The sequence below is a fragment of the Podarcis cretensis genome (genome assembly GCF_951804945.1).
Source record: "Podarcis cretensis genome assembly, chromosome: 13".
NCBI lineage: Eukaryota > Metazoa > Chordata > Lepidosauria > Squamata > Lacertidae > Podarcis > Podarcis cretensis.
In genome coordinates this window covers 36254615-36280011 of record NC_137182.1, presented here as the reverse complement: position 1 = coordinate 36280011, position 25397 = coordinate 36254615, and the positions used below count along the sequence as shown (strand labels likewise).

Genomic DNA, 25397 nt, shown 5'->3' with positions numbered 1-25397 from the left:
ATGCAGAAATCCGTGGTCTCCTGCCACCACTTCTCTCTCCCAGCCTGGCCTGGCCTGAAGTCCTCCTCCTCCTCCTCCCTGTCAGGGCACCCGTGACCTCTCCATCTCCTTGAAGGAGAGAAGGCAACGGGGCAATGGATGGTGCCCAGCAACCGGCTTCACCTTGTATGGACAGTGGCAGGCAGCTGGTGATGCCTGGGGAATGTGATGAGGCAGGCAAGGAGGGAGCGAGAGAGACACTTAATGCGCTTGTGGAAAAGCGAGCTGGGGTGCATGGGGACATCTAGGGTTACCGTGCCTTGTCAGGTGGAGGAAGGGGGCAGGCGGAGGGGAAAGCCTCTGCGGGTGCTGCCTCTGGGGTATTGCTAGGGCAAAAAGCTCGTCCCCATCTGCTCCGGCCTGCACTCTTTGGTCTTGAGGGCACCTACAATATATCCTCATCGCCACCATCGAACAATTCCCCTAGGGTGGCTTTGGGTCTTGTTTTTCAGAGGTCAGTCCTCCATTTGAAAGCCTGTCAAGTCTGATTTCAGTATAAAGAACCATCAAAACAGGAGAGGCCTGGGCAATCTAGACAGCAAGGAAGCTGAGCATGCAGGCACCCTGGTCATTGGGAAACAGTCTTCCCCACTTTGTATGCATTTCTATTTAAATGATATTAATGCATCTATACATATTAAGTAGCACACACACACTTTAACTCAATCCGTGTTCTCTTCTGCTCTTTTGCCCTATTTTTGGGAGGCAGTGGCCACCCTCAAGTCTCCCCAAACCAGGCATTTATGAGGGTACCCCCTTCCTACAATATTCCCCTGTTTAGGCTGCGATAAACCCATTTTACTAGGCCATACTCCCAAGCAAACATGGTTTGGATTGCTCTGTTAGGCTCCTTGGCTGTGTATGCATCATACATTTAAAGTGCATTCGCCCCCCCCCCACTCCAAAAATAATCCTGGGAAATGTAGTTTGTTAAGGGTGCTCTGCTAGGGGTAAACTATAGTCCCCAAGATTCTTTGCAAGGAGGGTGTGCTTTAAGTGTGCTTTGAATGTGCAGTATGTATGCAGCCCTTTTGCAGTATAACCGAGTGCCAGGTAACTTGACAGAAGATCATATAAACCACTTTAGAATGGCATATGGTTATATGTTACCTCATAAATAACTTGGTCATGGGAGAACTTGGAGGGGGCCGGGGAGAAGGGGAGGGAGAGAGATGTTTGGGATAGGGACGCAGCCTTGTCCATGTGGTAGAGGTGGCAAGTGATTTGTTTTAATCTGAGGCACAGAGAAAAGGCAAATGCTCAGTGGGTGTGATGAACATAGGGATAACTCTTCATTGTGGCTCATAGATTACAGGATCAGAATACAGCACAGCCAAATAACAATGTATTTCAGTGTACTGGTTTTGAGTAGACATATTTCTTCTTCTTCTTCTTCTTCTTCTTCTTCTTCTTCTTCTTCTTCTTCTTCTTCTTCTTCTTCTTCATGGATACCGTAAATGGGCTCTGATTCTAACCAGTTCACTGGAATAGACTGCATTTGCTTTTGCCACTTGTGTTGTTGTTCAAAGACAGGTTTCATGGGGAACTTCAAAAGTCAGGGTTGGCCAGAGCAGCCTTCTCTGACCTAGTGCCTTCCAGATGTCTTGAACCCAAACTCCTTTCAACCCCAGCCAGCCGTGATGCCTGGCACTGATGAGAGTTATAGCCCAAAATGTCTAGAAGACATCAGTTTGGCGAAGGCTGAGTTAGAGTGCTAGGCAAGGACTCAGCCATGGAGCTCCCTGGGTGTCCTTGCACTGGTCAACATCTCTCTGTCCAAGCAACTTCACAGGGTTGCTATGGGGGTAAAATGATTGAGGGGAGAACCAATTATGCTTCTCTGCGCTTCTTGGGAGAATGGCAGGGTAAATATGTAATGATAAACTGCATGTAATACTAAATTAGTTAATGCAGGGAAAGCGTGGGTGGTTCCCCAGCCAGCATAACCAATGGTCAGGGATGATGGGAATTGTAGTCCAACAATAACTGGAGGGCACCATGTTAGCTACCCTCTGAGTTAATGGGTGGAACAATCCGAAATCAATATGAAGACATGCCAGGGTGTGTGTGTGTAAAATAAAATGTCATACAAAAATGAACCCTGTTGCCTTAACCTAAATAAATGCAAACTGCACCAGATTTTGTTTATGTAAACTGTGGACTTTGAAATGTGGAAGTTTACACTCGAATTTGCGCAAACATTTCCAAAAATATTTTGTAGATTAAAAAATTGTAGCTTGGAAGGGTTTGTAGCACTTCGAAAGTTGCTTATGTCCTGCCATCTCCTCTGTTTTTTGTGTGAACTAGGCCTGACTTTAACTGCAGACGGACTATGGTTTTTAAGAGAGCCGGAACTAGCAGAGGATTCACTTTCCAAGGGTTTACACAAGGGGAAATATTGGGTTGTTTTTGTTTATATTATATGTTTTCTGTTTTTTATATTGTGATTTTATGCTGTGAACTGCCCTGAGATCTACGTATAAATGGTGTTATACAAATAAAATAAACAAATAAATAAATAAATAATGATAATACACAGATATTTGCCTATCTGTGTTAAATCTATTGAAAACAGCTGTTACAGGTTTTTGAAACAATAGAAAACCCATTTACTGGAGTTAAAACTGGGAGGAGTACAATGAACAGGAATCAATTTATTTCGGTCCTTGACCAGAGTGCAAACATATACAACAACAGAGAGCATACAGATATAAGTAGACTAAAATTAAGCTGATACACGATAAATAATTCAGATATAAAACAGCTAAAATATATAAGTTAAAACCGTAACTGCTAATTTAAAACACATTAAGACATTGGCTGTTAGATTCATTCAGAGCTTGTCGCAGGAGTACAGTACCTCCTGAGCAGTGATCCTTCATTGAAACCATTTTCTTTTTTTGTGTGTGGGGGGGGACGCTCTCTGTCTAATCCAAGTCAGTATTGGTCTGTTTTCTTTTTGCCCATTTTGGTGACCCTGACTGGCCGTGCCTTCAGTGTCTACTATCCTCTACTGCCCTCCAGTGGCTAGCCACCCCCCTGGTTTTCTGACGTACCCTCATTTTCCTCTCTGCACTCTCTTCACAGGGCTCTTGAGGCCCACCTCTTCTTACCCTTCTCTGGCCCTTCTTACTGCAGGCATATTTGGCCAGAGATTCATGCAGAGACAGAATGAGCAGCCTCCTCTGTGGGATGCATCATTTGGCCTCCCATTGTTCACTTTATTCCTTGAGGCACTCTAGCAGTTTCCTTATGGCACAATATAGTAGTGTGTTCTACCCTCACAATCTAGGATTTATTTTTTATTTCTTTATGTTAAATTTTTACCCTTGCTTTTTTCCCTTTAGTGAAGATGTTCAGAGCAGCTAACAGTTAAAAAGAAATAAATGAACAATTATCTATCGGTGACTAGAACTCATAAATCCTTTCTTTCTTTCTTTCTTTCTTTCTTTCTTTCTTTCTTTCTTTCTTTCTTTCTCTTTCCCTCTCCAGTCGGTGACAAAGTCCCGGCTGATATTCGCATCATTTCCATCAAATCCACCACTCTGCGTGTGGACCAGTCCATTCTGACAGGTATGGTAGATGCTGCTGTCAATGTTCATAATCGTATTATTATTATTACTGATATTACCGTTTCTTTAGCTTTCTCCCTCCCTGCTTTCCTTTTCCTCATGGGCCTGTTTATTTTAATTGTTTACCTTCTGGGCAGAATTTTCTCATGGCTAATTTTACGTCTCACTTGTGTGAAAAGCAACTAATATAATATAAATATAATATAACAACATATTGTAAAATGCCTTGTTAGGCACTTAAGAAGTAGCGAGAATGTAGTTTAAAATCTCAACAAGCAAGAGAAGACCTGGGAAAATAGATATGTCTTGAGGCTCCTCTCAGTGAGTGGGTCAGTGGGACTACAGAGAAATATTTGCAGGGGGTAGTGAGCTCCATGGAAAGAAAGCAGTGGGTAAGATAAAATTCAGTGGAAAAGGAGTTGAGGAAGGGTTAAGCTCTCCTTCCTGTCTGGCGTTTACCCACTGAAAAGTGCATGTGTGTGTCTTCCCCATGGGACATGTGTTTATGCAATACGTCTTGCCTGTACCCACTTAGTCCACCATGGTCCCTCCTTGACAATTTAACTGTTTCTTGACCCCAACCAGGCGAGTCTGTTTCCGTGATCAAACACACTGACCCCGTCCCAGATCCCCGTGCTGTGAACCAGGACAAGAAGAACATGCTGTTCTCTGTGAGTGTGACTGACAGGGCTGATGACCTAACGGTGCCCACACACAGCTCCAATGTCAATGTTTTGGGGGAACTCATGGGCACCACTGAAATGCATCTCCCCAATAATGTGTTGTGGGGAGTGGGGTGTGGGTGTGATGTGACATCACTGTATTTGCATTTCCCGCCCTCTCAAGCAGCAGCCAATGAAGCAGAGCTGGTAAGGCTAATGCAGTGAGATTACATCACACCCTTTTCATCTATAGGTCGCTGGAGAAAATCAGAGAGAAGGCAAGAGTAGATGCCTGTGGCTTTCATGTGTCTCCCTAGTAATGGCAGGGTCATAATATCATACCCCCGCACTGCCTCAAGCAGCAGCCAGTAAGAAAAAGTGGAAATGTTAATATGATTGCATGCCATGCTCACCCCACCCCCAGTTCCACATTACAGAGGAGACAAGGCACAACCAAAGTGACCTGCAATCTTGCAAGCAGAGTAATTATGCATATTAAGTACCTTTGCATATACTTGCCTATTTTAAATAAATTTATTTTGCTTCTGTTACTCACTGGGAGCAGAAAAAATGAGTTACACAGTGCACAGGAGATACTTCTGTCTTGGGAGTTACTGTTACGTGACAGGCAGGGAGGTGGCTCTCAAGATGTCTAACAGATATCCCTGCATTTCACCAAAGTGCAGTTCTTGGGAAAAAGCCATGACACCAAATGTGGGATTGAAATGGAATAGGTTTCCAGAATAGACATGCACTTCACAGTCTTAAAGGACTAGACTTCTTATTTAGCCTATGCCATGGGTAGGCAAACTAAGGCCCGGAGGCCGGATCAGGCCCAATCGCCTTCTAAATCTGGCCCGCAAATGGTCCAGGAATCAGCGTGTTTTTACATGAGTAAAATGTGTGCTTTTATTTAAAATACATCTCTGGGTTATTTGTGGGGCATAGGAATGTGTTCATTCCCCCCAAAAAAAATTTAGTCTGGCCCTCCACAAGGTCTGAGGGACAGTGGACTGGCCCCCTGCTGAAAAAGTTTGCTGACCCCTGGTCTAGGCTCTCAGGACGTGGATTCTGCACAGGCAGAATTGCAAAACTGCACAGGTCCCACAGCCTCCTTTAGCACCATTTTCCTCCACTATATCTTTTCTTCCAGCATGTTTGTAGAGTGTCCCTCTCCTTCTTTCCCACTGATCTTTGCTCCCTCCCCACCCCCCACCCCCGCTTCATCCTCCACCTCCCTGCAGGGTACCAACATCGGTGCAGGCAAGGCTGTTGGCATCGTCATCGCCACAGGTGTGAGCACCGAGATTGGCAAGATCCGTGATGAGATGGCGGCCACCGAACAAGAGAAGACTCCCCTGCAGCAGAAGCTGGACGAGTTTGGTGAGCAGCTGTCCAAGGTCATCTCCCTCATCTGCGTGGCTGTCTGGCTCATCAACATCGGGCACTTCAACGACCCCGTCCATGGCGGCTCCTGGATCCGCGGCGCCATCTACTACTTCAAGATCGCTGTGGCCCTCGCTGTGGCTGCCATCCCAGAAGGTCAGCTGAGGCCATTCCTGTTTCCCACATCCACCTGTTGTGGGGCTAAAGAGAGCCAGTCGGTTCCTTCCTTTAAAAATAGCTCTTGCCGTCATCATATTTTGGAGTTTTTATTTTTCTATCTGCAGTTGCTGTTGGTTGGGTGCATTTTGCTTTGCTAACTGTCTTGTATGCTGAACTGTGGACATGTTATCCAGAAGTTTTACAAAAAAGAGCCAAAGTTAGAGATAAAAGCAAAGGTGTAATATTACAAGCATCGTTTTTTAATTAACCACCTGCACGCTGAACAATATGGTGTGAAAAAGCCATTCTAAAAAAATTATTTGAAGACACTGCTGATGTACTAGCAGGATGGACAACAAAAAATGGCTACAGCCACCCATCATTCCTTCCTTGCGTGGGCTAAACAGTTTTCAGCTTACCTGAAAGGATTGTGTGGCATTTCTTCAACAAAACAGAAGTTGAATGAACTTCTGCATTATATCTTGATGTAATTTGCAGTCAGACATTTAACATGCATTCCCTCATTTGCAAAAGGATATAGGAGCTGCCTTGTGCTGCTACTTTATGAATGGCTAGTCCGTGGCTAGGAGCTGGAGAAAAATGCAATTCAGTTTGTGTTTAATGGTGAACCTACCTAGTTCGCACTTCCCAAAGCAAACACAAACACAGACATTCTTCCAAATTCCCACTTCTCTGCAATTTGCAGTGCAGTTCTCCAGTCAAGCAGTATATCACAAAATGAATATACAGTGGTGCCCCGCAAGACGAACGCCTCGCAAGACGGAAAACCCGCTAGACGAAAGGGTTTTCCGCTTTGGAGGCGCTTCGCAAAACGAATTTCCCTATGGGCTTGCTTCGCAAGACGAAAATGTCTTGCAAGTTCCTGCGGGTTCCCCCCCCTTTCCCCCCCTTTTCCTAAGCCGCTAAGCCGCTTATCAGCTGATCCGCTGATAAGCCGCTTAACAGCTGATCGCTAAAAGCCGCTAAACCGCTAATAGCGCTAATCCGCTAAGCTGTCAATGGGCTTGCTTCACAAGACGAAAAAACCGCTATACGAAGAGCCTCACGGAACGGATTAATTTCGTCTTGCGAGGCACCACTGTACTAGGGTGAAGTGTGCATTACCATGCATGCATTATTAAAAATAACAGGAAAATGCATTATATATCGGCAGCCACAGTGGAAGTGGAGGGGCAGGATGATCGGGCCCTATCCAGATTCAGTGTTATCGCCTGACAGATTTGAGACTCACCCAGATTTAGTGGGTCCAGAGTCAGCTCAGTCCCACCCCTGCTCCACCTTGAGAATGACCCATTTCAGGGCATACATATGCTTCAGCAGCTGACAGGAGACCAGCTGAACCGGCAGAGCTGGGTAAAGGGCTTCCACCACAAATTCTCTCCCCGCACCATCTGATGTATAGGGGGTCTGGATTGCTCTGCCCATGCTTTAATGCTGATTTGTACTGTTGTACGCTGCCTTTTTTAAAAAAAAAAGGTGGTTTACCCAAAATATTATTAAATGAATAAATCTGCACAAGAGGTAGTGTGGTGGGCAGTCGGAACTGAAGGGAGTGGAGGCAGCCGAGAGTATCTGAAACCAAAGCCAGCAAATGGATGGCAGCTGCTTGAATGCTTCGCCCATTCCTACGGCTAACCTTTCCCTTTCGCCTCCTCTTCCTCCTCCTCAGGCCTTCCTGCCGTCATCACCACCTGCTTAGCCCTGGGCACTCGCCGTATGGCCAAGAAGAATGCCATTGTCAGAAGCCTGCCCTCCGTGGAGACCTTGGGCTGCACATCGGTCATCTGCTCTGATAAGACTGGCACCCTCACCACCAACCAAATGTCTGTTTGCAAGGTGAGGGGGCAGCTTGAGGCCGGCACTTTTGTCACGAAGCGCCTCCTGCCCACGTCAGTCGCCTTGACCCTGCCTCTTCTTTCTCCTTCTCTTTGCAGATGTTTGTCATTGACAAAGTTGATGGAGATATGTGCTCTCTGAACGAATTCTCTATTACTGGTTCCACCTATGCCCCCGAAGGAGAAGTGTGAGTGACTCCTAAAGAAACCCCAACCCTAAACAGTTTTCTTAATCCAACACCCTGAAAGGGGGGGAGGGGGTGAGACACATTTAAAACCCTAGTGCAGAGGTCAGCAAACCTTTTCAGCAGGGGGCCGGTCCACTGACTTTGTTGGGAGGCGGACTATATTTTGAAGAAGAAAAATGAACAAATTCCTATGCCCCACAAATAACCCAGAGATGCATTTTAAATAAAAGGACACATTCTACTCATGTAAAAAACACGCTGATTCCTGGACTGCGGGGCGGATTTAGAAGGCGATTGGGCCGGATCCAGCCCCCGGGCCTTAGTTTGCCGACCCATGCCCTAGTGCGTCACTTTGGATAATTGGGTAACTCTCCCGAGAGCTTGACTCCCGATCCTTTCTCTTGCTTCTCCCATATGTGGCACAGTCTAAAGATGCCTCCATCCCATTCTGCTTCATTTCTGAAGCTAAGGCAGATCTGTGGGGCAGCCCAAGAAACCACCTTGGAAGCAGATAGTCAATGCTCTGAGCTGTTTGAAGGAATGGCAAATTACAAACCGAGCAGACACATACGATCTAATCTTAAAAGTGTCTGAATCTTATTTCCAACTCTTCACCTCACACCGAAAGAAATACAATACTTCAATTTTTGCTCATTGGCCTCCTAGCATTATGATCACCCTATAGCCCAGGACTGGGGAAGCTGTGACACCAGTAACCCTCAGTTCACCTCTCTACTGTTTGTTTTTGTGCTGTCGCTTACTTTTTTCTGTCCTTCAAATCCTTTCTCTCTCGCACATGCAGTATGAAGAATGATAAGCAAGTCAAGGCTGGGCAGTATGATGGGCTCGTTGAACTGGCTACTATCTGTGCCCTTTGCAATGACTCCTCTCTGGATTTCAATGAGGTGAATGCTTCTCTCTTGGTTCCTGAATCCAGCCTTCCAACAAGTCCTTCAGTTTTGGATGCTTCATTGTTTATTAACAGTGATGGCTTCCCCCAAAGAATTATGGGAATTGTAGTTCGGTGAGGGCAACGAGAAGTTTCTGATAGATATTGATTAATAAAATTAAATAGGCACTCTTCGACCTGAAAGCTTCGAGAAGAACTTACACAATGTAATGCAGTAATAAAATAATGATTTTTTTAAAAAATAAATAAAGAACTACTATTAATCATCATTACAATAATAAAACCAGCACCAACAGAGTAAGCGTAAAAACAAAATTACCAACTAAATTCAGGTTTATTACAGCAAACAGGCAGCATAGGTTTAAAAGATGATTAATTAGAGTGGGTAAATAAAGTGATTTTCATTTGACATTGAAAAGGTGTCAAATTCAACACCAAGCATTCCTCTGACAGGAGCAAAGGACTCTTAAACCAGTTTAAGTGTAAGAGTGCCCACAGTGATGAGGCTGCTACTTTTTTGTAGTTGGGGAAATGTGGGCTACTTTTTAGGCTGGTGGGCACAAATTTTACTGCCCTCTCCCTTCCTCACCCACACCTCGCCACCCACATACTGATTTTTTAAAATTAATCCATGTATTTATATGCCACCACCTGGAGGGAAAAAATCATGGTGGTATTCAACTACGTTTTTATTATGTTTTTATCATTGATGTTCTTCAATGTGTTTTAATATTGTAAACCGCCCTAGGGTATTTTCATTCAGATTCATATTTTGTCAGAATCTCTGCAGCTCTTGGCTGTGCCCAAGTGTCTAACTCTCATCTTCTTCTGCCCATTTTCTCCCTCCCGCCCCAGTCCAAAGGTGTATATGAGAAGGTGGGTGAAGCCACCGAAACTGCCCTTACCTGCTTGGTTGAGAAGATGAACGTCTTCAACACAGATGTGCGCAGCCTCTCCAAAGTGGAGCGTGCCAATGCTTGCAACGCTGTAAGTATTGTCTGCTGAGGGTGGCCTCTCTTCAGGGCCCTGCTTTGCTTCTCTTTTGGTTTCTCTCTCATTCTTCCAGTCTTAAATTCCATTCCTCCACAGTTTGTGGTTTTTCTTAAAGTCCTCATGAAAATTCCTCAGCATTTTAGTTTGAATTTCTCCTTATATACACATCTTTGGAGGCATTTTTGCCCAATATGCACATTTTTATGATGCAATTTTCATTTTTGTTTCACATATACGTTTGTTTCAATGCACACTTTACCCTAGTATGATTCATACACATTACTTGGCTGAAGAACAGCATTGAAGAAGTGTAAATTTCAAAGGATGGCTGTGTTTCAGATTGTGTATTGTTTTTGAAAGTGCAAATTAGGTAGGTTATCCTTTTAATGTAAATTTCTTTCTCTCTCTCTTTATCCCTTCCTTCCTTCCTTCCTTCCTTCCTTCCTTCCTTCCTTCCTTCCTTCCTTTCTTCCTTTACAAGATTCTTTCTAATACCTTAGTAAGAAGTGAATTTACTCCCAGCTCCTGTAGTTTGTAGTTGTCGATTGCCTTCTCTTCCACGAATTTGTCTATTCTTCTTTTGGAGCTACTCTTGTGAGAGCAAATTCCATAACTTCACTTTGTGCTGTGTGTCCTGGCAATGTCGAGCAGGTTTTAACCCATTCCCTCCCGCTTCCCTTTCTCCTCCATTTCCCCAGGTGATCAAACAACTCATGAAGAAAGAATTCACCCTGGAGTTTTCCCGCGACAGAAAGTCCATGTCTGTTTACTGCTCCCCAGCAAAAGCTTCCCGAGCTGCTGTCGGAAACAAGATGTTCGTCAAGGTCAGCAGCACCCCGTTTGACTGTGTCCCATCTCCATAGCAACCAGGGAACTATGGCATTCCCACCTTTGGCCCCGGCTCAGATGTTTGTCTACTGCATTTAATCCTGCCTTTTCTTTAAGGAGCTCAGGGTGGCAAGGTTCACCCCAACCCCACCTCCCATTTATTCCTCACAGCAACTCTGTGAAGTTGCTTTGCCAGAGTTGTAACAATTGGCCCATGACTGTTCAACAAGCTTCATGGCTGCGTTGGGATTTGTACCTGAATCTCTCCCTATTCTGAATCTAAAAATTTAGTCACTGGGCTGAACTACATTGGACATCAGGTTCCTCCATACACAAAAATAATGCATAAATAAAATCCTCCCTATAGAAAACCAGTGTGTCAACTCCCTAACTCCTAGTTTTCTATGCACAGAATAGATTTTTGTATGGATGGGCATTCAGTCATGTGAGTCATCTGCTGCAGACACACGTGAGACTGCTGAAGGAGATTGCCATTGCAACCAAGGATCTCTAAATTACCCCTTTCACTTATTTTACCCATGAAAACAGTTTCCAGGAGAGTGGCTTGCAGCTTCCCTGCCCCATGCACTACTTGGAAATTGCTGAGGGTCTTGGCAGACCCCCCTTAATGATTTGTCTGCATGTTGTGGCAATACTAATAATAAATATTTTTTTATTTATTCCCCGCCCATCTGGGCAGCTACCAACACACATAATAATCATAATAAAACATCGAATATCAATATTAACGAACATAGCCTATATTAAAAGTCAAAATAACTTTAAAACAAACAACTTATATCAAATAAAGCAATATTCAATAATCCATTGGAATCCAAATTAAACACCAGCAAATAATAAACAGTTTACACTTATCCATTACAATAAAGAATTACTAATCTATAATCAGTAAAAATAACAGCAAATCACACTGCATAAAATACCACAAAACATAAAAAAAACATGTAAAAGGGTCAAATTGAGAAACAAGGACCCACAACGTATAAAATTATTTTTAAAAACTATCCCTGGACTCCTCTCTTCCCAGTTGCTCTGCTGTTCTCAAAGTCATGGTCTGGGAAAGGCTCCCGGGGCTGGAGGGTGGGGCAAGGCAGGTGGCAAAGCTGTTGTCTGCAGAAAGTCTCTCTCCCCTCAGTTCTTCCTCTGGAGCAGATGCTGTGTTCTGCTAGATGCTGTATTATGTTAAATTGCATTTTATTGCTTCTTTCTATACTGCATTTTATTGTAGCGTGATTTGAATTATGCAGAAGAAATAAAAGAGGCAATAAAAATCCAATTAAAAATCAATACGAATATTTCACATGGCGGCTGTGCCGTCTCCTGTCTCAAACCACAAATCCATATAGACGTGGGATGGACACCTGACTGAAACTCAAGGACCATTGATGGTCCACGGACCACAGTTTGGGAACTTCTTTTCGAGAACTTCCATATAAAAGCTCTAGTACCTGGTCAGAAATACCGTTTGCCACCCAGCTCGCTTTCCCCTCAAGTCACAATATCTGTTTTTACTTCTTTCTCACGTACAGGGCGCCCCTGAGGGTGTGATAGACCGTTGCAACTATGTCCGTGTGGGCACCACCCGCGTTCCCCTCACCCCCATCGTCAAGGACCACATCATGGGAGTCATCAAAGAGTGGGGCACAGGAAGGGACACCCTCCGCTGCTTGGCCCTAGCCACCCGTGACACCCCCCCAAAGAGGGAAGACATGGTCCTTGAGGACTCCACCAAATTCGCTGACTATGAGGTAACGCTGAGGGCAAATCACGTGGCGAGTGACAGGGAGGATGGAGTGCAGAGTTAAGGTGAAGAGCTGAAAGGAATTCAGGGAATGGATTCCCTCAAGCCAAGTCTTCTTCTTTCCCTTAAAAATGTGAACATATATCCTCCTGTTTCAGGCTGCATTGTTGTGGGTGTGTGTACAACATTCCCAATTACGGATTCTGTTGCATTTTAGGGGAAATGTGTGCAGTACTGAATTTGGTATGTTAATATTTACAGTGCCTTAAAATGCTTTGGCAGGACTTAGCCCTCAGTACCATTTCTAACACAAGTTTTAAGAGAATAACCATTTTCTTAAGGTGAATAAAGAGCACCTCTAGGCTCTCAGGCAGATAATTTTTGTATTTTTTAAAAATTGCCCCACCCTTTCTTCAATTTGCTCATGGTGGTGCACATGACCCCACACATGACTTCACCCCTTGTGAAGTGGGTCAGGCTGAGGGAGTGCGACTGGCCCATGGTCACCTAGTAAGCTTTGTAGTTGTGGCATCTCCCCAAAGTCCAACCCGGCAACCATTCAGCGACAGTTGATCTCAACACTGGGAGAGTTGAAACTTTTCTTTTTCATTTACCGGCTGTTGAAGTGCTGCAGATTAGTCCTTATAGCAATCAGACGGGCTGTGAGCTTTTGTCCACTGCTTTCGGAGCCTATTCTGAGACATCTCCCTTCCACAGATGGACCTGACCTTTGTGGGCTGCGTAGGCATGTTGGACCCACCCCGCAAGGAGGTGATGGGCTCCATCCAGCTGTGCCGTGAAGCCGGCATCCGCGTCATCATGATCACAGGCGACAACAAAGGCACAGCCATTGCCATCTGCCGCCGCATTGGTATCTTCAAAGAGGAGGAGAACGTGTCTGGCAGGGCCTACACCGGCCGTGAGTTTGACGACTTGCCCTTAAGCGAGCAGCGGGAAGCCTGCAAGAGAGCCTGCTGTTTCGCTCGTGTTGAGCCGACGCACAAGTCCAAGATTGTGGAGTTCTTGCAGGGTTTTGATGAAATCACAGCCATGGTGAATAGACGGACGGCAACGGCATGGTGGGAGGATGGTTGGAAGGGCAACAGAGGGCTTGTAGCCAGCAACACCTATCTTGAGGGTACAGAGGGAAATAATGTATACCTGTGCATATCATCATGCGTGAATATTGCCCACGGAAGTGTCTGTTATACAGAATGCATATGATGGGAATTCGCTGCCAAGAAACAGACATGTAGGCAACCATTACATATGATCGTGTACATGGGTGTCCATTTCCTCCTCTATTGCAGTGTACACACATGTGGATAAAAGTCCTCTGTGACCCTCAGTTTCACTCCACATGGCCTTTCTGCATTAGACCAAAGATCCCATCCCATATACAGTGGCCAGCCAGATGCTGCACCAGCAGAGCCTGGATGCAGCCATCTTCCCCTGACTGTTGCTTTCCAGCTTCCTCAGTGATGAGGAGGTTCCATTTATTATCCACCATCCAGCCCCTTATTGACCTATTTTCCATGCACATGACTGGTTTGAAAACCATTATCCAAAGCTGCCATATCCCAAGCCAGTCCATTGCTCCATCTAGCCCAGTGCTGTAGGCACTGAAAGGCAGGTGCTCACCAGGGTTTCGGACAGAAGTCCTTCACAGCCTTACCTGGATATGCCAGGGATATAACCCGGAGCATTTTGTAAACAAGGCTGAGCTACGGCCTTTCTTCACGCAAGCTAGTGGCCATCACCGCATCTTGCAAGAAATGCATTCCATGTCATGAAACTCTTGCCCCTTTCATTGCTTGACCCCGGGCTCTAGTGGAGAGAGAAAATCTCTCTCTTCGTTGTCTCTGAACCATTCACAATTTTCTAAACTAGTATGAAGCCCTCCTCCCCAGCCAGTGAGACCCAAATGCTTTGTGCTTTCCTATTAGAAAAGATCCCTGTTCACTTTTGCTTGCCCCTTCCCCCAGCTCTATGATATCCTTCGTGATATCTTTCGTGCAAAAGTGCAAGGTTCTTCTGGCCTTCGAAATGAAATCTCCCCAGTTAGGCTGCTGCATTTGATCCCCTCTGCCTCGGTTGACTCCCTGTCTCCTTCCGCTTCCTCCTGGTAGACCGGTGACGGTGTAAATGATGCCCCAGCTCTGAAGAAGGCTGAGATTGGTATTGCCATGGGCTCTGGCACCGCTGTAGCCAAGACCGCCTCAGAAATGGTGCTGGCAGACGACAACTTCTCCACCATTGTGTCCGCCGTTGAGGAGGGCCGGGCCATCTACAACAACATGAAACAATTTATCCGCTACCTCATCTCCTCCAACGTGGGTGAGGTCGTCTGGTAAGGGATCCCCCTCCCTCATGCCCTTGAAATCCCCTTCACGAAGCCTTCATTAGGCAAGCCCTGCCGCCATGCTGACTAGGCTCAGCAGAAGGGCTGAGAGGGTCTGATAGCATGATAATTGTGGCCAGGCCGGCCTGCCCCCTGGCAGCTGCACATGTCACCACTGCTTCACAAGGGCTTCCTCTCTCCTCACTTTTTGTTTCTCTCCTCTTCCCCTTGCAGTATCTTCCTCACCGCTGCTCTGGGTCTCCCTGAAGCCTTGATCCCCGTGCAGCTGCTGTGGGTGAACTTGGTGACTGACGGGCTCCCAGCCACCGCCTTGGGCTTTAACCCCCCCGATCTGGACATCATGAACAGGCCCCCTCGCAGCCCCAAGGAGCCCCTGATCAGTGGCTGGCTCTTCTTCCGCTACTTGGCCATTGGAGGTAACAATTTTTTTTCTCCCTGGGGCCCTGCCCTCTTAATCCAGAATACGGACATCCTGCATCCCTAGTTTTCACTCCTGTATACAAATCCTGTACTCTCTCACCCGAGTCCTACCTACGTGCAGTGCCAGATTTACGTATAAGCTAAACAAGCTATAGCTTAGGGCCCCAATCTCTTGGGGGCCCCCAAAAAATTTAAAGGGGAAAAAACCTGGATGTACATTTCCAAAATATAAGATAAAAACCAAATAAAATAAAACCTACATACAGCAACAGTGTTTTGTGTTGTGTAGGCTCCTATGATGTAAGTAATGGGCCCCGCTTGCTAGCCTGCTCCCTAAAATATCACTGGTTTGCTCATTTCTATATATAGGGTGCCTATTTTCTGCATGGACTGGTTGCAGGGCAACATGTAGCATGCAGACTGCAGTGCAGTACTGTTCAATGTAGGTCAAGCTGTTGTACCCGTTATCTAATATTAAAGAGTGCTTGTAGACGGTGATCAGGCAGCATAGACTAAGGGTATGGGTCTTATGCCTACTGACTGATTTCATGTAATACAACATTTATTTATTTATTTTGATCCCATTATAAAATTATTTTAGAAAAACAGTCATCTTTATTATTTAGTAGGCCTATATTATTTACTAATACAGTTCCCTATTACCCCCACTTGCTACTATAATACGATATATAAATATTACAATTAAATTAAATACTTTACTTACTTATAAAGGGCCCCATTACCTTCAGAACTTAGGGCCTCATCAGACCTAAATCCGGCCCTGCCTACGCGGAATAACTATAACCTTAACTCAGAAATCTGTACTGTTCTTGGTGCCCAAGGTGGGAGCCCTGACAAATCTCCCAATGCTCTCCTGCTTGGTCAAGCAGGAACAGTGCAAACCGGGCTGCCCTTTTACATGTGGCTGAGTCAGTTTCTGAAACCTGAACCTGTAATGCATATTGAGGTCACCTAATAATCCAAAGGAGCACAGCTTCTTTTACAATCCGCATTTGGCCACAACCCTCTCCATTTCAGTTCCCCTGCAGGCTGCTCTTGGAGGGCAGTTGTTGTTTTTTTTTTGGGGGGGGGGGAAGGTTTGCCCTCTTCTTTGTTCATGCTAAGCTTTCCTTTTGACACCTGCCTGCAGGGTATGTCGGAGCTGCCACTGTTGGTGCCGCCGCTTGGTGGTTCCTGTATGCTGAAGACGGACCTGCCGTGTCCTACTACCAGTTGGTGAGCTTGAACTTCTGGGTGCTCCACTGCAAGTGAACTGCGGGATGGCAAGATTGGTGGTATTCTACAACATGCCCTGTTTTAATCCTCTTCCCTGCTTTCTCCTTCTGCCCCCCAGTCTCATTTCATGCAGTGCACAGAACACAACCCTGACTTTGAAGGTTTGGAATGTGAGATCTTTGAGTCCGCTGTCCCAATGACCATGGCTTTGTCCGTCCTGGTCACCATTGAGATGTGCAATGCACTCAACAGGTAGGGTGCCCATGAGAGTCAATCTTCAGCATTACTCGCATAGCGCTGCCTTGGAGGTTCTTCAGAGGTATCCTCCCCAGTCTCATCCCCCAGATACCCTGCTTCCTGGCCAGGGCTGTGGTTCCAGGACTGTGATTCCATTCATCTCTTGGGGGGGACGGGACAACATCTTGCATACAGAAGAGCCAGCAACTGGCTGATCTTTAAAGAACCAGTGTCTATTGATTTATATTGACTGATGACTTAAGTGTTGGGTTTTCCCTGTCTCCCGCCCCATGGTAACTTCACCCTGCTTCTCTGTCCTACACAGCCTGTCAGAGAACCAGTCCTTGGTTCGGATGCCCCCCTGGGTGAACATCTGGCTTCTGGGATCCATCTGCCTCTCCATGTCTCTGCACTTTGTCATCCTCTATGTTGACCCTCTGCCAGTAAGTGTTGTTCAAGCACAGCTTTACTTCCTTGCCAGCTTCAGGATCAGTTCACTCCCTCTATGCCTTCTCACCACCACACAATTGCTCATTCTTTGATCGCTGGCAGATAAAGGTGTGAAAGGCTATGTTGAAAAGCACTGGCGTTGTGCTGTGTTTGGTGATATAGAACTGTTTGCCCTTCATGCTTAAAATAGTAATAATTAAGACATTGTGCCCTTTACTGAGAGATCAACCCCCGCTTAAATCCATGACACTTATTTTTGAGCAGACCGGTATAGGATTCCACTGTTTATTAGTTGCACTTAGTTTCCATAGAAAACAGCACTTGAGTTAAGGCATCATGAGTAACTTGTCCCACAGATTTTGATGGCGGCAAAGGCTGCAGTTCTAACTCTTCTTACCTGAGAGTAAGCCCCATTGTATTCAGTAGGGCTTCCTTCTGAGTAGGCAAGGTTAGGATTGCACTGTTAGTCTGGACCCAGCCCATGATAGCTAATTTTTAGGGGTTTGGATTGTTGTTCTCTACATTTTCACACCCATTTATTATTTTTTAAAAATCCTCATGAAAATTCATCATTTAAGGTGAATTTCTCCGACTATACCGTACACATTTTTTGTGTTCAATTTTGCCTTATATACATGTTTGTACAAAGCATATTTCCCTAACATTTACATTTTCCTTAATAGAATGCATTTCGGCGTGTTATTTTCACTAACACATGCATTTCTATGAACACTCCACATTAGTCTATGTGTTTTAGTAAAAGTTACTTGCCTGGAGAAGCGCATTGCAAAATTCAGAGAAACAATGGTTGTGTTTCAGTTCACCTGTTGTTTCAGGAAGTGCAGGTTAGGTAGATTTGCCTTTAAGTGTGAACTGAATTGCATTTCTCCCCGCAACCCTAGCAAACACTGAGCTCTCCCTTTGCTCTTGCTCTTCCCAGATGATCTTCAAACTCACCCACTTGGATATACACCATTGGATGGTGGTGCTGAAGATATCCTTGCCTGTCATCTTACTGGATGAGCTGCTCAAATTCATTGCCCGGAACTACCTGGAGCGTAAGCCATCCTCCCCTCCCTTCTCCTGGGTTGGTCCCAATCCTTGCCCCCACCCCACTCCTTTCAAAGCCTTCTCTTCCTCCGGCCTATTTAAGGGAGTCAGGAGCACCAGATGAAAAGCACGGGGGGGGGGGGGCATCACTGTGGTGAGAAGAGAAGAAACTGAATGTCCTTCCCTGCTGACCTTTTCTGTCCCAATTCCTTCCTGTCTTCTTCCTCTCACCCTCCACCATCTCCATGTGCACCCATCCAGGGCAACTCACGTTAGATGGAAATTTTAGGTGCTTGTTCATTCAGGGTTCTCCTCCCAGATGATCACTTTCAATGCTGCCTTCTAAGAACTGAAATAGCCTCTCAGTGCTGTGTGGAACCAGGCGCTTGAAAACTTGACGTTTCTGGTAGAGGCAACAGCAGATGCATGCTCTATAGGGGATACAGGTGCCTAGAAGTGCCTGGATATTGAGGTTGTCTTGTGACTTCTGAGAATGGAGCACACTCCACTGGGTTGGAATCGGTGGAGGAAGGTGAGATGGGAAATGCCCAGGATTATTGGGTCTTCCCCCAAGAATTTGTAAGTTAATGTGAATGACAGAGGAGAACTAGGACTCCTCTTCCATATCCAATGCCCCTAAATCAGCTTTCCATGACCTAGTGCCTTTCAGATGTTTTGGACCATAATTCCCACCAGCCTCAGACAACACTGCCAGTGGTCAGGGATGATGGGAGTTGTAGTCCAGCAGCATCTGAAGAGCACAAGATTGGAGAAGGCTGCCTTAAGTAGTCCTTTATGGGTTGCCATCATTCCATTCCATTCCATTCCATTCCATTCCATTCCATTCCATTCCATTCCATTCCATTCCATTTCACCCATCCAGACTAATCATCTTATCTTCTCCTTGCCCACCTTCTCCCTAACGTCTATTAACTCTGATTTCTTTTATCCTTTCCCTCTTGTAGCATAGACTCCTTCCCCCTCTATTCTCCTGTATCCTGCCTCCCAGGTATCTTACCACCCTTGACAGCATGTCTTGCTTGTCCTCTCGGCTGCTCCATCCTATCTGTCTGTTCATCCATGTGGGAAGATTTGCAATATCTGTGGGGAGCTGGCGGGAAAGTGTCTCTTCTTTGCTTGAACAGTCTCTTTGCTGCATCTGGAATTGTCCAGGGAACTGGGACCCAGCTGCTTGGCTGGTGGGTCAGGAGAAAATCCTGCCCCAAAAAGAGGACCGCTTGTTAACTTTTGACTGCTCCAGGAAACATTCTCTTTTCACTGAAATAAATGAATTTTAATTATATTCACTATTCAGTTAAGAGGAGGCAATAATTAGCATTCAGTCAGTATTTAAAATTATGAAATATAATTAACAATAATTTGTGGACATGAATTGGGCCTAAACCCTCATGCAAGTCAAGGTTGCTACTTAGCTATTTTCTAGCTGGCAATTTGGCTGAGATGTAGGTGTTTTAAATACTCGGGCTCTATTTATTTAAACAAACTGTCCAAGTGGTTTTCAAGCTAAATACCTTGAGGAAATCTGCATTGACTCATCTGCCAAGGAACCCTGTACATTGCAGAGGATTGTGGAACATGTTCTAGAACTGACTGTGTTTCTCCATAGCTCGGTCTACGGAGCACGAGACTCTTAATCTCAGGGTTGTGGTTTTGAGCCCTACATTGGGTGAAATATCTCTGCATGGCAAGGAGTTGGACTAGATGATCCTCACGGTCCCTTCCAACTCTACTGTTCTATAATTCTATGATAAGTTTTTGACTCATAGGTCAGAGCCTGACATAAGATAAGTTGCACCAGTGGTTCCACAATATATCAATTGTAATTTGTTGTGGATACTACACCAGTTTTCTACGCATATCATCCACGAATCTCCCTGAAAATGGCAACAGTCTAGAGGTGCCCTGAGAAGCCTTCCTGGAACATGGTTTGAAAACCACTAAACTATTTTGTAGGGCAGTTTTTTTAAAAAGTGGCAACCTTTCATGCCAATAGTAACATGTTAAAGCTGTTTAATCCCTTTGGGTTTTTTGAGCCCTGCATTCTAAATTCCAAATTCTAAATTGGAATGCATTTGCTGAAAACTTGAACACTGAACAATACAATTGCAGGCATGATTGTTAGCACCGGATCCTCTTTGGGCCCCATCTGTTCCCAGGAGCTGCCTTTTTCCACCTTCTGCACACACCCAAATAAGCCCATTTGGCCTCAACACTTGAGAGATAGTCATGGCTTTAACTTGGGTGCATACAGAAGGGGGAAGGTCTTTCAGCCCCATCTGCTCATTATCAGCTCTCCATGGCTGTGCCTCAGCTGCCTTCACTGCCCACTGCTAGTTGCCCCATGTCGTGCCTGGCCAGTCTCTCATGGACAATCGCTTGGCCCCATCTTTCCTGGAAGGGGTGGGGCGGACTGAGCTCAGGGCTGCCCCCTTCACTGGACCTGCTGCTCTTGCTGTTGCTGGTTTCTACACCAAGGTGGGATGAGGTTGGCTAGGCAAGGAACGTAAAGCGGAGGTGCTTTTGGTGGGGTGAGCTTTCCTCTGCTGGGGGTTCCTCACAGTGTGGCTGGCATGCGTGGATCCAGGTGAGTGAATATCCCACAAGGTCTTGCTCACTCCTGTTAACCCCCTGCCATTCTCTCTAAGGCGCTAAAGCCCTATGAGTACTTTCCAGAAACCAAGTCCCACTGAATCTGTAGGGTTTACTTCTCCTGAGTGGACACGTTTAGGACCAGACTGTATTCAGGCCAAACTAGACATGACCAAAGCTCCCCATCCTATTGCACTCATACTGCTAATGCCAGGGCTTAGGGTGCTGGCCATTAACACATTTACAGAACAATTTGAGGGGTTGAGTAGGAGAATTTGTAGGGGTGGTGTGGGTAAGCCTTCCTGACCTATTTATTTTCTCTTGCAAATGCCACACACTCCCAAGAAGTTTTAATTCCCTCTCTCACCCCTCAGCTGGGCTCTAGGGGTATGTGGGCCTAGTTTGGAGAGGAAACTGGCCTTGCGGGGTTGGGAGTGGCTCAGTAGCAGATAAACATGGCACCCTTCTCCCTGTCCTACCCTGTTAGTGTCCCCTGGCCCCTGCATTTATGGGCTGGGAGGATCACACCTTTGTTGGGAGGTGGCATCTAATTTGTTTAGTTCAGAGAAATTAACATGGGGCTCAAATGCTCTGTGTTATCATGTCCACGTAAAATGTTATTGAGTCCTCTCAAATCGGGTGGAGCAATGGCTTCTGGTAAGGAGGAGGACACCTGCCATCCAACTTTATATCTGACAAGACCCTTGAGTCTGCGTGCTAGGCAGAAATTCAACAGGTGGGCCTTTCCCAAAGAATGATGCAGAAATCTGCAGCCATTGAATTTCTGCCTATTATTATCTGTTCAAGGCAGAGGAGGGATAGAGGCATTAGGTCTACTCATATGTCCAGCTGCTTGCTTGCTCAAGACTTTTCCGCCGCTTATCTTAGAGCGTCTGACTAGAATGATAAGCGAGGCAAGCCCCTGTGGCTGGGTATTATTCCCCACGTTGTGAAGCTCCAGCCGCGTAGCCTGATTTTGGCAAGGGCCTGCTGTTCGAGGTTGTCCATCTCACTGCTGTGGGGAATCTGGAACTCGTCTCTTCTTCTCTGCCCCTCACTCTCTCTTCTCTCCTCCCCACCCCCCCCCACCGCTTTTACAGATAATTTAGACGAAAGGATGAAGAAGTGAACCGCTGAGTCACCGCGGAAATAACCTCTTCAACAAAATCGTGAAGATATACCCACTCCCCTCACTCCTCAGCCATGTCTGCTGCTCCCACCCCTGCTTCTTCTCTGCCCTCCCCTTATTTAATAGCCAATTTCTTCCCCACAAACCCTCCGTACCTCCTTTTCATTGGGGACTTACCAGTGTGGGCCACAGAACTGGCACCTGCCATGCCGTGTTCCCTGCCAGCTTCCCCACCCCCCAAAACACTACTAGCTACTTGGCTTCTGTACATTTTGAGCCACCTGCCCACCCCTTGCCCTGCGCTCTCTCTCTCTCTTTCTCTCTCTCTCTCTCTCTCTCTCTCTCTCTCTCACACACACACACACTCTACCCCCCTGCTTTCTGCATTAGTGCCCACACGAACTACGTTCGTTCCCCCCTCTTCACACGACTAGAACCCACCTCAAGCCAGAGGTTGGATTTTTTAATGCACACATAAAACAGAAGGAAACATTTTGTTAGGGAAAACAAACAAAACAAGTGAGACTCCTCAACTTGGAGGAAATGAAGAGATTCTTCTAGCTGCTTATTTATTGATATTAAAGAATAAACTCTTAACTGTTTCGAATGCTTCTGGCTTTTCTTTCATTGCTTTGGTCAAATGGTGTGTGGGGGGAGAGAGGCACTGAAGCTGTTTTTTACAGAAAGTCGCTTAGTTCCTTGGAGCTTGGTTGCAGCTCTCTGGCCTCATCCACACTTACATTTTGTCCCATGTTTTCTAGGCACAGGCCTGTGCTTGAAAACACTGTGTCTGAGCACTCCCCCCCCCCCAGCGTTTTCCCTGCAAAAACCCACTCTTTAATGCTGAATTGGAACAAATGCAATTTGGGTTTTCTATAGTTTGCCCTCTGATTCAGTGGTAAAGATGTGGGAAGTCACTGATCAAGCATTTTCGTTTGTACAAACATTGCTAAGCAAGCATCGTATCTAATACTTCACCATAAGTAAGCAAAGCGTCCTGTCAGATCCTTGGCAAAAGCGATGACTCTTCATCCTGGAAACAAACAGGGGGAATTACTTCCTCAACCGTTGTGCTTTACAGAAAACGCACGTGTTCTAACTGGAAGTGACAGGTTTCAGTCTGTCTGGAACAAGGGCAAGGAGTTACCAAACTTGTTGCTTTTGCAGATCACGGGTTGTTTTAAGTTCCATTTTCTCTTCCTAAGAGTTTGCATCCTTTGAGTCAGGCAAATAATAGCTAGCAGAAAGAAGAGCTGAGCAAATTGGATTCTCATCCCCTTTTGGGCTAATGCTGATTCGTACATATGTACACATATATGTACATTTACATGTACAGATATATTTCATCCATAGTTCCAGACAGGAAATTCTGGACATGTAGCAACCCAATATAAAAAGGAATATAAAATGACGTAAATAATGGTTTAGAACTGATATTAAAGTGCATAAGAAGAGAATGCAAGATATATATAAAAAAGAAACAGCAACATGACATTAAAAATACGACTGGATCTATTAGCCTTAACAAGGCTACCCACACCACCCACTGAGCCTTTACAAATAACCATGTCTTCCTGCCAAAAGTGGTTGAGCCAGGCAGTCCACTTCCAGGAAGGCAATCTAAGAGATGTTGTCTTGTGGCAGTGGGGGGGGGGGCACTCAACTTAGCTGAGCCCCTGGCAGGTGTGTGACAAGGCACTGCAATCCCCTCTGAGAGAAAAACTAAAAGGAGAGGAGAGGCTTCAGGGAGAAGCGCACAGCTGACGGAAGGGTTCAGCTTCTGCCTCCTGCCTGCCCTCTACTGTGCTGAACGGCCTCCTGTTTCATGATCTCGGTTCCTCTGGGTGCCACACCATGTCTGGTTTCAGCCTCAGTTCCTGACTGTTAAGAGCTGTGCCCACACGTTCATCCGCTCCAGCTGCAAAGAAAGCTCGTGAACCACAGGCCCCTGAGGACAGAGGCTTAACTTATTTATACCACAAGGATGCATGCCTGTAAGAATGCAAGGGCTCTGCTGGGTTGCCCCTGCAGTTGTGCCCCTTCTCTCCTATTTCCACTGGTTCCACTAGTTCAAATGGAAGTAGGGCTGTCAGAGTTGTGTTAGTCATGTGACCTGCTTTGCCTGCAACTCCTGTTACTTTCAGGTGTGGCGGTGGACATTTTTTGTTGTTGCTGTCATTATTAATATTACTATTATTATTATTACCCACCCTTCACACTAAGGACTCCAGGCACGTTACATCACTTGAAGCATGATATTAAGAACAGTTTAAAACCACTTACAAGCACAGAAATAAGGTGGGTCTTTATACAAGTCATGTGTCAAAAGCTAGGGTAAAGAGGTACGTCAACTGCCACCAGAATAGGGAGGGGCAAACCTATCAGTTTCAATTTCTCTCAGTTTCTCATTTTTCCAATCTTAATTTCATTTTTTTTACATTTTTTATTTGTGATTTTCAGTTATATACATTTCAATAGTTTTACAGTCGTTTTAACATTTCAAAACTTGACTTCCTCCCTCCTCTGTCTGCAGTTCCTTAAATTTATCGTTTCCTGCATATTCTAAATTAACTTAACTTATTCTTTTATTCATCTAATTTAATTATTTACTCTTATGAAACTGCAGGTTATTACAATAATCCTGCCAATGTCCCTATCTGGTTACAATTTATTTGTACATATTCAATAAACCATTATTTTATAAAGCTGCCCCTCACAACAATTGGGCCATTCAGGACAAGTGGTCTCCATCGTACGCCATTACCTGCAGCTGGCAGGCAATATAACAGGAAGACCCAGCCCGCCCAGGCCAATGGCCTTTATGGTCTTTATATTGGACCTGGAGACTCGAATAGAGAGCATTCCATGTCAAGAAGGCGGGCAAGTGGGCACCCTATCAAATGACAAGGCAGGAGCTACACGGAGCAGGGCCTTTTCACTGGTGGTGCCCATTGTATGGCTCACTCTTTCCAGACCTGCTATCTTTTGGCCTGTATTTTGGAGCTTTATAATCTAGGAAGATTTTGGAATAACAGGTTGACAAGTCTTATCAGTTGCTGACGTATGAGCGGATTTTATTTGCTGTTATTCTGGGTTCCTGGTGCACCAGGGTTTACACCAGTGTAATAGAATTGGCCAGGACAAAAGAAGGGATACAATTTATGAGCTTTCTCCATTATCTGCACAGCAGGGGGTGTTCAGTCAACAGTGCAAAGGCTGAGCTGAAGCGTTTCCTGCTGGTTACCTGCTTTCAGCTATAGGGGTCGCTGTTTGGTAGTACCCAATTGGTTAGCTGTCAGATCCTAGAGCTCCCTATTGGTGGCTCTTAGGTAATTCCAAAAATACAGAGTCCATTAATAAAACACAGTGTTCATTCATAAAGCAGTAACATAAATCTCCATTGCTACATATTGGGTGTGTATTTCAGCGGTTGAACGTACAGCTTTATGGCCATGCTGTAGTGTAGTGCTTATGCGACTGTGAATAAAAGGTGGCTGGGCTCATCGTCCTGGGGTTTGGCAGGGGAGAGGTGACAAAACTGATTTCCA

General features: G+C 45.5%; 1 protein-coding gene across 2 annotated transcripts in view; it reads left to right on the top strand.

Moving 5' to 3' along the window:
* The window catches only part of ATP2A1 (ATPase sarcoplasmic/endoplasmic reticulum Ca2+ transporting 1), a 32328-nt gene extending 9877 nt beyond the window's left edge, over positions 1–22451 (top strand). The window contains exons 6-23 of one of the 2 annotated variants that reach the window (XM_079951436.1): positions 3532–3612; positions 4197–4282; positions 5518–5815; positions 7509–7675; positions 7774–7862; positions 8665–8767; positions 9628–9759; positions 10464–10589; positions 12144–12362; positions 13073–13408; positions 14485–14705; positions 14931–15133; positions 16288–16373; positions 16492–16625; positions 16936–17053; positions 18001–18118; positions 19076–19119; positions 21821–22451. In XM_079951436.1, coding sequence (XP_079807562.1) covers positions 3532–3612; positions 4197–4282; positions 5518–5815; positions 7509–7675; positions 7774–7862; positions 8665–8767; positions 9628–9759; positions 10464–10589; positions 12144–12362; positions 13073–13408; positions 14485–14705; positions 14931–15133; positions 16288–16373; positions 16492–16625; positions 16936–17053; positions 18001–18118; positions 19076–19080 — 2522 coding nt within the window. In that variant the 3' untranslated portion in view covers positions 19081–19119; positions 21821–22451. The remainder of the gene's footprint in view (positions 1–3531; positions 3613–4196; positions 4283–5517; positions 5816–7508; positions 7676–7773; positions 7863–8664; positions 8768–9627; positions 9760–10463; positions 10590–12143; positions 12363–13072; positions 13409–14484; positions 14706–14930; positions 15134–16287; positions 16374–16491; positions 16626–16935; positions 17054–18000; positions 18119–19075; positions 19120–21820) is intronic. The other variant, XM_079951435.1, reaches the window with a different exon arrangement.
* Positions 22452–25397: the final 2946 nt, after the last annotated feature.